Genomic DNA, 14,029 nt, shown 5'->3' with positions numbered 1-14,029 from the left:
AGGCCACTGAAGGCTTCTGCTTCTGACTCTCCTGCCTGGGTGTTTCCATGGCCAACAGCCTCAGAAGAAGACAGCACGACTCCCTCGGGGGCAAAGGGCAGATATGCTTGCAGCCCACTATGAAAGATTTGGGTTCTGCCCGTTCGGGGTCATTCAGCTGAGACTCTTGCCCTGGCCCGTGGAACAGGGGTCGAGGAGACCCTTGGCTGCCTGCTGTGCTGCGAGTGACGAGTCCTCCGTGTCTTCTGCCGGTGCCTGTGAGGCTGTGGCAGCTTGCTTGTCAGGTGTGGTCAGTAAGCTCCCCGTTCTGGCTGCCCATCACCTCCCTGCCTCTGGCCTGTGCTATCAAACCCCAGCCCCTTGAGTCCCCCCACCCCCTTCTCTCCTGGGTTTGCCCTCCTCCCCAGCCACAAGCATCACATCTCACCCATCTTCTCAACCTGCATATAGACAGGCTGCACTTCCACAACTTCCTCCAATATCGCTCATTGTTTTTAAAGTTTTTTAAATGTAAATTTATTTATTTATTTGTTTGTTTGTTTATTTATTTTTGGCTGCATTGTGTCTTCATTGCTGCACATGGGCTTCCTCTAGTTGTGGTGAGCAGGGGCTACTCTTCGTTTCAGTGCGCGGGCTTCTCATTGCGGTGGCTTCTCTTTTTGCAGAGCATGGGCTCTAGGTGCATGGGCTTCAGTAGTTGTGGCACACGGGCTCAGTAGTTGTGGCTCTCAGGCTCTAGAGCGCAGGCTCAGTAGCTGTGGTGCATGGGCTTAGTTGCTCCACAGCATGTGAGATCTTCCCAGACCAGGGCTCGAGCCTGTGTCCCCTGCATTGGGAGGTGGGTTCTTAACCACTGCATCACCAGGGAAGTCCCCAGTCACTCTTTTAACTGCTGCTTTTCAGAGCAAGACATCTTTTTTTTTTTTGCGGTACGCGGGCCTCTCACTGTTGTGGCCTTTTCCTGTTGCGGAGCACAGGCTCCGGACACGCAGGCTCAGCGGCCATGGCTCACGGGCCCAGCCGCTCCGCGGCATGTGGGATCTTCCCGGACCGGGGCACGAACCCGTGTCCCCTGCATCGGCAGGCGGACTCTCAACCACTGCGCCACCAGGGAAGCCCCAAGACATCTTGACTAAGCTGTCCACCCGTTCTTCTCCAGCCCCTTTAACTGGGAAGGCTGGATGACAAGTCCACCACTCCACTGAGACCGCCAGAAGGCCATAGTGACACAGAGCACTTTTCTGCCCTGAACTTCCCTGACCTCTCTGCAGCATTCCACCCAGTTGACCACTCCCTCCCTCTAAAATCTTTTCATTATAAAAGATACCAAACTACATCAAGCACATATAACATACATGTATCGTTTAAAGAATTGTTAAAAAATAAAACAAAGAATAAAACAGAAACCTGTATACTCAGCTTGAGAAACAGTATCACTACTGACTGTGTTTGTCAATAAAGTTTTATTGGTGCACAGCCACACCGATCACTTACACATTGTCTGCGGCTGCTTTTGAGCTGCAGGCAGAGATGAGTAGTTGCAAGAGAGACCATTGGGCCACAAAGCTGAAAATACTCACTATTCGGCCCTTCACAGAAAAGTTTGCTGACACCTACTCTGGAATTTTTTTTTAGTGAGGGATGGGTGGGGCACAGTTGCTCAGTTTTTTTGCTAAAGCAAAGCAGAGCTGGAGGAAAGTGCATTTATCAGGAAATAAGATGGACGTGTGGCCTGAAGAAGGCATCATCGAGTCAGCATTTCTCCCCTACTCTTCCTGTAAATCATCCCCCAAAAGAGAAAATTTTCATGAAAACTAGAGATAAAATTCCAGATGGGAAAAATGGTGGTTCTGCCAAAGGTGGTGGAAATGAGCAGGGGTGTGTGGAAGGACAGGCACCGTGGGAGGCCTCAGGAGGAGCCAGGAGGTGGGAGCACAACCCCCTGGATGCAGCGTGCCTGGGTGGGAGGGGAGAGAAGCTGGGCTTTGTGAAAACGGGCAGAGATAAATCAAGGCCGGACTTAGTTAAAAACCACCAACAAAACTGCTAGACTGGACAATGGCCCTGGCCTCATTTCCCTTATAAGTTTCCTACAAATACCTGGTCAAGGAAAAGTCACCTCTTTTAAAGATGAGGGGGAACAAAGGAACAAAAGTGCTACGAGAAAAAAGAAGGATGGAAACCAGCAAAACGACAATGAACATTCACCAAAAACTTCCGATAGAGCCGATGAAAAATACAGCAGAACGTTCCTGAATTTAAAATGTACTGAAGCAGTACCTGCTCAGATTAATGAGCTCAAGCAGGAGGTGTGAGGAGAACAGACCAGTCTGCATCTGAGACTACCCGGAGGCATCACAGGGGCGATGCTGCCGCCAGAGGGGACAGAATGCGGACCACTGGGAGGAGGCGGCTCCTTCCGGGGGCAGAACCCAGGTTTAACAAATCCTGAGAAAAGCCACAACAGAGTTTTGGGGCTGGGCCTAAAGACTGTATGGGAAAAAAATAAATAAACAAGTGAGAATTACCAGGAAAACTCTGAGAAAGAAGCATAATTGGAGATCCTAAGTCAGTAGACATTACAAGGGACCAGGAAGCAGTAACAATTCAAACAGCACTGCACGTGGACAGACCAAGACCAATAAACCAAGGCAGAGGTCCCCAACTCCCGGGCCCCGGACTGGTACCGATGCGCGGCCCGTTGGGAACCAGGCCGCGCAGCAGGAGGTGAGTGGCGGGCGAGCCAGCACAGCTTCACCTGCCACTCCCCATCGCTCACGTTACCGCCTGAGCCATCTGCATCCCCGCGCACCCCGTCTGTGGAAGGGCTGGGGACTGCCGAACCAAGGGACCGAACAAGAGCTCCAGACCCAGACTCAAGTACACACAGAACATCTAACATGATAGTGAAAGCGGGATTTCAAACAAGTGGGGAAATGTGAGTTATTCAATAACGGGTATGGGGAGGGGACTTCCCTGGTGGTCCAGCGGTTGAGAATACGTCACACGATGCAGGGGACGCTGGTTCCATCCCCGGTTGGGGAACTAAGATCCCACATGTTGCGGGGCAACTAAGCCCAGGTGCTGCAACTACTGAGCCCACGTGCTCTGGAGCCCGTGTGCCACAACTAGAGAGAAACCGACGCACCTCAACAAAGAGCCCGTGCGCCGCAACGAAAGACTCTGCATGCCACAACTAAGACCTGACGCAGCCAATAAATAAATAAAATAAATATTAAAAAAAAAACTGGTGCGGGGACATTTGGATTGCCACCTGGGGTTAAAAAAAAGTTTGGTTCCTATTTCATAACCTACACAGTGATAAATTCCAAATGGATCCTGGATTTAATTATGAAAAAGGAAACCATAACTCTATTAGAAGACATCATGGCAGAATAATCTTCAATCTTGGAGTGGAAAAAGCCCAAGTATGGCACAAAACCCAGAAAGGATTAAAAACAAGAACATTAATTAAATTACATAAAAATAAAAAATACGTGCATGACAAAAACCACCATAGACAAAGTCAAAAAACAAATGAAAAACTGTGGGAAAATATTTGCAATTCATATCTCAGAAAAGGTCTGATTTCCATTATATATAATAAGCTCATACAAATCAATAAGAAAAAGATTATAAACCCAGTATACAAATGGGCAGAGAACTAAAGAAAAGGAAAAGGAAATGACCCAAACATGTGAAAAGATGCACAACCTCCTAACAGGAGAAATATGAATTAAAAAGACACCTAAGAGACTGGCAAAGATTATAGTTCGATGACACTGCTGGAGAGGGTCTGGGGAAAGATGCCCTCTCAGCCTTTGCCGGGTGGGTGTGAACTGGTACCATCTGATGGAGCCCAACTAACATCTTCCCAAACTGGACATGCACATACCTTTGGACAAAACAATACCCCCTCTGGGAATTTACATTTACGCTTTTATGCATGCACTACAGAATGTACAAGGTAATTCACTGTAACGTTATTGGTGATGGCAAAAGATTGGAAATAACCTAAAATGCCCATTGGCACATTGGGCACAGCAGGAAGCGTTCATGCATTGAGGCTGAGAGCCGAGAATGAGGGCGCTTGCTGTGAGCTGATCCAGAAGGGGGTCCAAGTTCATTCCCCCAACCCCGGTCTTCAAACAGCCTCCCCTCCACCCACCCTGCTTACTACATCTTGGTCTCATGCAGTTCCCCCAAAGGCGACCCTTCAAATGAACTTTCCTGAGAACCTCACAGTGAGCGAGTTTCCCGGGGGCAGAGGACACGCACTTTGTGGGCTGCCCTGGCCTTGTGAGGCTGAGCAGAACACAGAACACCCGCCTGCCCCAGAGTCACAGACTGACCACAGTGACCCCACCCTTGTGGAGTGATGGTCCTCGTGACCTGTGGGCTCTACTCTGGGTAGACATGGTGACATGGTCAGCTGGACGCGGGGCTGGGAGACACCCTCTGTCCCTGGGGGACGGTCAGGCACCAAATCAGAGGACAGGACTGCAGAATTTACAGATTCCGTAACCACAGCAGGAAGAACGCCGTGCTCACTCTGTGTGTCAGCCTGCGAGTGGCCACCACAGCTGTCCTCATGGCCAGCACCCAGACCAATGGGGCAACGGCCTTGGGATGTACGTCTTCACCTACCTGAAGGCGAGTCGTCCTGGGAGGTGAGGCCAGAAGGGCTGGATCCCAGGTCCAGTAACTTCCATGTGTCCTGGAGGGAACTGCTGGCAAGTGACGAGGACCTTTGGGTGTGGTGGCCATTTTCCTCCTGGAATTCTTGAGCCAGGCGTGGCTTTGGGGACTGGTTTTCTTTCTGAGGAGCTGATCTGCAAGTCACTGTGGAGATTCTGTGTTGCCTCTGTGAAAGGGAGAAAAGAGAATTATCCTTGAAAGCCACCCTCTCTCCCTGCCCTCCTAGGGTGATAAGACAGTGGATGTGGCCCAAGGAGGGGCTCTGGACATTTAAACATGAAACATGGGGGATTCCCTGGCGAACCAGTGGTTAGGACTCTGTGCTTTCACTGCTGAGGGCCCGGGTTCAATCGGGTTCAATCCCTGGTCGGGGAACTAAGATTCCACAAGCTGCGTGGTGCAGCCAAAAAAAAAGCATGAAACACCATCCAGAGGGAGGCGAGGGAGGTGGGATTGGGGACCAGGGCCAATGCCCTGAGGTGAAGCCCTGTCACTCTGGGCAGCGGCCACCCTCTCTGACACCAAGCGCTCCAGTTCCAGGTGCTTCCTGGGCCAGGATGTGGCATGAAGACTCGGCCCTGGTGGATCCTGCGTACCAGCCCTGGCCCCTCTGTGCAGCCTGGCTCAGCATCCCTTCTGCAGACTGTCTGTGCCAAGCGGGCTTGGCTCTTTCCTGAGCGTTCGGAGAAACATTCTTTCTTGGCATTCTTAGAGTCCTGTCGTGGAAATTTAAATAAAAGAAATTCAGTGTTCGTGGGTCATTGATGGGGTACCTTACTGAGTTTTCCCTCAAGATTAGGGAGAAATGCTCTCCCCAAATTTCTGCTATGAGGGACTTAATCGGCTCTCTGACAAGCCAAAGTGGGGAACCTGCTTGGGTTCACCGGCCAGGACAAATTTAACAGGCCTCATCATGGCAATCTAAGTACCTCCCCGCCCTCGAGGGCAACCAAGCACCTGAAAGTCACACAACCTTCCTGTGGTGCCCAGGGAGGGCACCCTGGGCCCCGCCAGGCACACAAGGGGCCCTGCAGCTCTTGTTTGTGACACATCTTCAGTGCACAACTGAGGCCACTCTGGCCCCCTGCAGCCTAAACACTCACATCTTCCCTCTGAGGGGAAGCCTGTGGAAAAACAGTCAGGAGGGGGCACCGAGGAGAACCGGAGCCCTGGACTGTGCAGAGCCCTGCACAGAGGGCCACCTGCTGCTGCCACTTCTCCTGCTCAAGTTTAATTAAGTTTTGAATTTTCAGCCAAGTAATGCACTCATACATTTTCGTTTTAACTTTCAGTTAAACTTTCAGATCCCACAAGCCACAAACAAACAAACTTATATAAACTGATGGAGAGTCTGTATTAGGTCAAATTATATGAAATTGCTGGTATCTGACCACTTTTGACCTATAAAATGGCAATTTTGTATGGTTCAACATAATACTAAAGCCTACAGCAAACATACTACCTGAAGATAAAAAATGGGAAAAGCATTCTCTCTAAACCAGGACAAATGTGTGGGTGTCAGCCACTCAGTTTTCCTCCACGCTGTGTGGGGTCCTGCCCAGGACAGTGGGGTGAGAAAAGATGAATGGTGTGAGGCCAGAAAAGGAAGCAGCCCAGTCCTTACCCCAGACGCTATGTCCATCAACACACAAAACAAAGAGAAATACTGACACATGTGTTGGCATCAATCAGTTCAGAAGAGTTAATAGATACAAAATCATTTTACAAAAGTCAACTCTGTTCCAAATGACCAGCAACAGTAGGAAAGTGTAAGTTTAAAGGGATGTTGAAGAGAAACAGACTGGTACAGCTATTAGACAGACTATTATTCATCAATAAAAAGATGAGCTCTCAAGCCACGAAGAGACATGGAGGAACCTTCCATGCATGTTGCTAAGTGAAGGATGCCCATCTGAGAAAGCTACTTGTTGTTTGATTCCAACTCTGTGACATCCTGGAAAAGGCAAAACCATGAACACAGGAGCAAGATCAGTGGTTGCCAGGGGTTAAGGGTGATGAATAGTGGAGCACAGCGGAGTTTTAGGGCTGTGAAACTACTCTGTGTGATGCTATAATAGTGAGCATGTGCCATCATACACTAGTCCAAACCCGTAGAAAGTATGCCAAGAGTGACCCCTGATGTAAACTGTGGACTGTGGTGGTGACGTGTCAGGGCAGGCTCATTGATTCTAACAAATTAACCACTCTCTTGGGGGTTGCTGACGACACGGGAGGCTGTGCACGTGTGGGGGCAGGAGGTACACGGGAACTCTCTATACTTTCTGCTCAATTTTGCTGTGAATCTGAAACTGCTCTGAAAAATGAAGCTATTTATTAAAAAAATTTTGATAGCAACAAAAACAGATGACTATATTTTGTTGACCTCCGAAATACCTATATGTGACACACTATAAAGGATCTTCATGCATTGTCTGAAGGTATAGGCCAGTATAACAACTTGACAGTGTCATTCAACAGTATCTAAGGAAGATAAAATGTACACAGCCTAGAACACAGCAATTCTGATCCTAGGTCCATGCCCGAGAAACTTCTGCACATGAGGACATCAAAGAAATGGTTCACACCAAAGAAATGGTAACTGACCTAAATGCCCATCAATAGACGAATGGATAAGTAAATGCTCGTGTATTCACAAAATAGGAAGAAAATACACCAACTTGTGTCTAGACCTGGGGTTGGCAAAGCACAACTTGTAGACCAAATCCTGTCCACCACATTTTTAGGTACAGCCTATGAGCTAAAAATAGTTTTTACATTTTTTTTTTTTTTGCGGTACGCGGGCCTCTCACTGCTGTGGCCTCTCCCGTTGTGGAGCACAGCCTCCAGATGCGCAGGCTCAGTGGCCATGGCACACAGGCTTAGTCGCTCAGCGGCATGTGGGATCCTCCCAGACCGGGGCACGAACCCGTGTCCCCTGCATCGGCAGGCGGACTCTCAACCACTGCGCCACCAGGGAAGCCCAGTTTTTACATTTTTAAATAGTTGAAAAAAATCAAAAAAGAAGAAAAATATTTCATGACATGAAAATTATGAAATTAAAGTTACAAGGTCCATGAACTTTTACTGGAGCACATCCATGCCCACCTGTTTACATATCTCCTGTGCTGGCATTCAGGACAAATGCAGTTGAGAAGTTGCAACAGAGACTCTGGCCCTCACAGGCCAGAATATTCACTATTTGGTCCTTTACAGAAAAGGTTTGCCAATTCCTGAACTAGAGCTACATGTACAAACATATATACAGTTGACCCTTGAACAACATGTGTTTGAACTGGGCAGGCCCCCTTATATGCAGAGTTTTTTCAATAAATATGCAGTACAGGACTACATGATCCATAGCTGGCTGAATCCACGGATGCAGAACTACGGATACAGAGGGACGACTGTAAAGTTAAACGTGGATTTTCGACCACTGGTGGAGGGTCTGTGCCCCTAACCCCCACGATGTTCAAGGGTCAACTGTGTACATCAGAAACACAGTGCTGAATGAGAGCATGTGTACAGAACGATGTACACACAGCTGGGTGTGATTTACACAGATTCTTCAAATATCTGCCGAGAGAGAGAAACACCAGACTCGGGAAAGTCTGAAGGGACCATGGATACTGGGGGCAGAACACTCGGAGGGGTTTAACTTACAACATTTTGCTTATTAAGTCGGATGGTGTACACACAGGTTTCATGATATTAGTCTTTTTATCTTAGAAGTCTAAAAATACTTAAAATAAAAATAAATACATAAATAACAATATCCACCCAACAGAGAATAAATGGGAAAGAACAACCAAGAAAATTTTGTAAAGGAACAGAAACAAGGGCAAGTTGTGATATGTATTTGTAACTTATTAAAGCATTACGAAGCTACGGGATTCAGAGCAGGACAGCACCCGCTCAGGAGCAGACAGTTCACTGGAACTGTACAGAAAGTAAATGCAGAACCCGAACCTAACAATGCTGCAGCATCAGGCCCATCGCCTACAAAGCACTGGCCTAACTTCTCAAAAATGCCAATGTTGTGAAAGACAAAGAAGGGCTGAGAAGCCGTCCAGGCTGAAGGAGACATGTGCACATACACGCGTGGGCTGCATGACACACAGGTCCTGGACGGCCTGCTTGGTGGAGGAGGATGGTTGAAAAGAGGTGACTGGCAAAAACTGAACACAGAATATGTATTAAATTCTAGGACTGCATTAATGTTATGTTTCCTGATTTTGATAATTTATATTTTACTGCAGCTATATGTCAGGGAGTGTCCTTGTATTCTGACATACAGGGGCTCGATGTCTGCAACTTAGATAGATCTACCTATTTCTCTAAAATGTGGAGGGAGCAGAGGGAGGGAAGAGAAAGAATGATAAAGCAAATGTAGCAAAAAGTTAACAATTGGTTAATCTAAGTGAAGGGTATATGTGCTATTCTTGCAACTTTGTGTAAATTTGAAGTTATTTCAAAATAAAAAATTAAACACAAACATAAGCAAGAGTATAGATTTTCAGTACATGATAAAAATGTCAATTCAAAATCAGTGAGAAAAAGGAGGATAATTACTTATAGGGTACTATGACAATTAGTAAAACAGAACAACTAGAGAAACAGGTGAATATTTACCTAAACTCAAAATACAGAAAAAAACCTCTAAGCCAGAAAACAGTGAAATAAACCTTTAAAGTAGACTGACAGGGTTCATTAGATGAAGAAAAAGTTATCTGTAGATTTTTAAAAAAAAAGAAAAATTAAAAGGCAAATGACAAGTTTGAGAAACATGTGTAACAGAGAAGGAGCAATTTCCTTAACACATAAAGAACCCCTACAAACTAACAAGAAAAATACAAACACACAAGTAGAAAAATTAGCTAAAAACATGCATAAATAACCCACAAAAGAAGAAATATAAATGGCTGATAAGTAGATTAAAAAATTTAACATTGCTCGGAATATAAGACATTTTTAAAAGATGCATTTTTAAAACTATTATGTTGGTAAAGATTTAGAAAATAATACCTAGGTAGGTAAAGCTATATAATAAAACATATATATATTATACTTCATAATTTTGAAAAATAGCAGGAAACACACTGATATGTTACTGGCAACTATGTTGAAATGCTAAAAGTCGGAAACTTTTAAAATTGTGTTTACTGTATTTTGAAGTTTCTGTTATGAAATGAAGTATTTAAGAAATCAGTAAAAAGTTATTAAAAATAAGTTTCTTACGTAAAGGAGCGTTACCTGAGTTGTGAGACGGGGTTGCAACGGTCCCAAGCGTGCATCAGGTGGCTCACCTGAACCCTGGGCCTCAGGGGTAGGAAGGGGGTGATGAGGCAGCTTCCCTATAAATGAGATGAGGGAAATGGTTTGCCCTCTGTGTGCACATCACTTGGGTTCCTCTCGTGCTGAATACAAATACTCAAGAAGAACAGTATGTACCTCTTCAAAACCAAAGTCACTTCTCTTTCAAGAGAACTTGGGGGGTGGACACCTGTGACTTGTGCAACACACACCAGCATTTCAGCAGACTTCAGAACACACAGAAGCCTTCCACAGCAGCACATACCCCTTATTCAGCTTCTCAAAGTGGCAGTCATGAGCCATCCATTAAGAGACCCAAAGACATACCCTCTCCGCAGCAGAGAAAAATAAGAAGCAAAGGTTTAAGTATAACACTTGAGGATTATTCTTGTAATCAATGCTTCAGCAGTCTTCTTTGAAAATAGGCGTAAACATCTTAGATTAACTTTTATCTAAAACTTTTTTTTTGCCAGGGGTGGGGGGACTAACTTTGTTTTGCATGACATGGAAACAACCAACTGTAACTTCTCAGTTGCACTATTCTTTTTTTTTTTTTTTTTTGCGGTATGTGGGCCTCGCGCTGTTGTGGCAGGCTCAACGGCCATGGCTCACGGGCCCAGCCGCTCCGCGGCATGTGGGATCTTCCCGGACCGGGGCACGAACCCGTGTCCCCTGCATCGGCAGGTGGGCTCTCAACCACTGCGCCACCAGGGAAGCCCCTGCACTATTCTTGTTATGAACTCTCATCAGATCTTTCACTTTTGAAAATTATTAGTAAGCTAACCACGGCCATGTTAAGTCTTTGACATCTCCATGGACAAAAAAAATGTTGTCTGTCATTTCAATAAACAAAGAATGTTACCTGCCACCAAGCTATCAGCCTCTGCAGCCACCCAAACTGTGCACCCTGAGGGGATCTGGGATGGAGAAAAACAGGACACTGTCCCTACATAGTTAAGATGCATATCAAAGGAATGACTTCAATGGGCCCAAGGTCTTGCATCTTCCCATATGTAGAAAGGCACTAAAATCCTCAAGATGTCTGCTTTTTGTGATTAGCAGTAATCTTTTGATGTCTGACTACATATATATTGTTTCAGCAAAAACTCCTACATATTCTGTCTCCTCCCTGACCTCCTTGGAATAGTCTCTCAGAGCCATCTGACAGGCTACCTTTCCGGACTACAGTCCTCAGTAATGTTCTTGAATAAAACATAATTCTCAACTTTTAGGTTGTGCATTTTTTCTTCAGCGAACATCTACAAAGAGTTTGTTTACTTTAATGGAAAAAAATGAAAGAAAGAAAGAGAAGAAAAAGGAGAGAAAGCTTTACAGTCAGGTCAGCACAGTGGGAAAAGACTGTGCTACAGGCATTGCTTAGACCACGGTGAGGCTATCCCAGTGGACTGACTCAGAATTTCCAGAACTCTAGTCAAGAAGCAGATGGACCGTTGAGACCTCAGAACCAAGACTGAGAGGAACAAGGATTAACCACCTAGGGTTGAAGGAACCAATGAGGGACGATGCAGCTGTTGTTGGGAACACTATAGATGTGATTTTAATGTTCTCCTTTCTAGATATGCAAGGAACTCTTTCTTTTTCCCCTTAAGCTGTCTGTAGTCCATATACATTTAGTGGTCTCTGGTTTTGTAAACTGAAATGAAACACTTCTAAGTGGTATCTTTTTTTTTTCTTTTCTTTTTTTTTTTTTGCGGTGTGCGGGCCTCTCACTGTTGTGGCCTCTCCCGCTGCGGAGCACAGGCTCCGGACGCGCAGGCCCAGCGGCCGTGGCTCACAGGCCCAGCCGCTCCGTGGCATGTGGGATCTTCCCAGACTGGGGCACGAACCTGTGTCCCCTGCATCGGCAGGCAGACTCTCAACCACTGCGCCACCAGGGAAGCCCTAAGTGGTATCTTGTTCTCCCTGCCCGAGTCCTCCAGAATTCAGAAACTCCTGTTGAGTATTCTTACTTGCCTGGCAATATAGTAATCTGCATAGGTTCAAAGAGAATCTGTCCTTGTTTTTACCAGGATTTGACTGGAAATGTGGATTATGCAGCCAAGGCCCTGCCTGGGTGGCCAGAGTTGAGAATGATACTCATTTAATCATCAGGACCCATTGCCTGTAAGGATCTGTGGTTGACTTCATGGAGCGATGCTCACAAAGCCCTCCCAGGAAAACTGCCAGGTGCCAGGCTCACAGAGGGTTAAGGAAGGTCATCTCCTGGCAGGTCCAGGAACCTCAGAATATTTTGGAAACCTCAAGAAAAAAGGAATTTTCTCAAAATCACCAAGCAGGTGAAACATGGTGAGTTCTTGGCTTCCTGGACTCAGGACAACAAACAAGAAGCTTTCAAAAGTCCAAACTGAAATCGTGATGGAAAGTTCCAGCAAAGCAAACTCAAGAAGGCTAACACCGTGAATTAACACTCTTGCTGCGCCTATGGAAACGGTCAGGCCAAATGATACCGGCCTTGTTTTGTGATCAAGAATAGTTTTTGAGATTATTTTTCTTTTTCTCTTTTTTCTTTTGGCCACACTGTGTGACTTGTGGGATCTTAGTTCCCCGACCAGGAATTGAACCTAAGCCCTCAGCAGTGAAAGCGCAGAGTCCTAACCATTGGACCGCCAGGGAATTCCCCGAGATTATTTTTTTATCAAAAGCTGAGAAACTGTAGGGAGGGACTTCTCTGATGGCACAGTGGTTGAGAATCCGCCTGCCAAAACAGGGGACACGGGTTCGAGCCCTGGGCCGGGAAGATCCCACATGCCACGGAGCACCTAAGCCTGTGCTCCAGAGCCCACAAGCCACAACTACTGAGCCCGCATGCCACAACTACTGAAGCCTGTGCACCTAGAGCCCATGCTCTGTATCAAGAGAAGCCACCGCAGTGAGAAGCCTGTGCACTGCAACGAAGAGTAGCCCCTGCTCGCCGAAACTAGAGAAAGACCACGCGCAGCAACGAAGACCCCATGCAGCCAAACGAAGACCCCATGCAGCCAAAAGTAAATAAATTAACTTTAAAAAAAAGAAACTGTAGGGAAAAAACTGTGTTCCAATGGAAACTGCATTGCCTCCTGTGCACCCTGAGGAGCTATCAGGTTCTTGCCTCATTGTGCCTGAACTACTTTACAACTCTGGAAGTTGACAGACAGGCAAACTACACCTTGTCCCTTGGAGTTTTCATGGGCTCCCCCTCCCCCCTTTAGAGAAACCAGTTCTGCCTCCATTTGCAATTCAATTCCTTTACTCCATATAAATTTGTGCTCTTTTGATTTTTCCTTGGAATTGCTTATAACATGTGACTGGTTTCTTCACTGTTTAATAAATAGAAGAAAATTCTAAACACGGGATCATTTTGGTACCTGTTTGAGAGCCATATTTTACTTCTTTCTGAAAATTACTTTTTAAAACCTGGTTAAAGAAATATTATTAAGTGTTATTAAACATCAGAAAGGACACTGAATAATATGAACCATGATGAGCTATTAACTGTCATGAACACTTCTTCTCTAAGTAACACGGCATGAAAATTGATACAACACAATGGTGAGGAGGAGAAATGGACAGAAATACAAGAGCAGTGCAAGATTTTAACACAAAGATCATGGTTCTTGGCATTTCAAGTTGACGAGTATAAAGAAGTTTAGACAGAATGTTAATAATTATATTTAAGCTGAGGCGTCCCAGCACTGGAGCCTACAGGCTGTTGGGTGGGGCTGGGTCTTCGTGCCAGGGTGGTGGTCTCCAGGAGAGCTCACGCCAGTGGGTGTTCCCTGGTATCTCCACTATCAGTGTCCTTGTCCCCACAGTGAGCTGCAGCTGCCTCCCACCTCCTCGGAGACCCCCCAAGACCAGCAGGATAGTCTTCGGTATTTTGCTCATTTGCTCATCCATGTGAACATAAAATCCAGTTTGTCCAGCTCCTTGAAAAAAATATGCTGGAATTTTGATCAGTTTGAGAATTGACGTCCTCAAAAAAGTAAACTCTCTGTATCAGTGGACATACTATATCTCTGTT

The 14,029-nt window shown here is 46.1% G+C and overlaps 1 protein-coding gene across 1 annotated transcript in view; it reads right to left on the bottom strand.

The window, feature by feature from the left end:
• The window catches only part of CCDC57 (coiled-coil domain containing 57), a gene marked incomplete at its 3' end in the record, with an annotated part of 91,379 nt that overhangs the window by 21,656 nt on the left and 55,694 nt on the right, over nucleotides 1-14,029 (bottom strand). Inside the window, exons 14-16 of the mRNA XM_079724793.1 lie at nucleotides 9,949-10,049; nucleotides 5,295-5,414; nucleotides 4,648-4,864 (exon numbers count right to left, since the gene is read on the bottom strand). Of these exons, the coding sequence (XP_079580919.1) occupies nucleotides 4,648-4,864; nucleotides 5,295-5,414; nucleotides 9,949-10,049 (438 nt within the window). The remainder of the gene's footprint in view (nucleotides 1-4,647; nucleotides 4,865-5,294; nucleotides 5,415-9,948; nucleotides 10,050-14,029) is intronic.

The sequence above is a fragment of the Hyperoodon ampullatus genome (genome assembly GCF_949752795.1).
Source record: "Hyperoodon ampullatus genome assembly, chromosome: 19".
In the NCBI taxonomy this organism is placed as follows: domain Eukaryota; kingdom Metazoa; phylum Chordata; class Mammalia; order Artiodactyla; family Ziphiidae; genus Hyperoodon; species Hyperoodon ampullatus.
The sequence above is the reverse complement of the archived record's forward strand: the minus strand, read 5'-3'. Positions and strand labels throughout refer to the sequence as shown.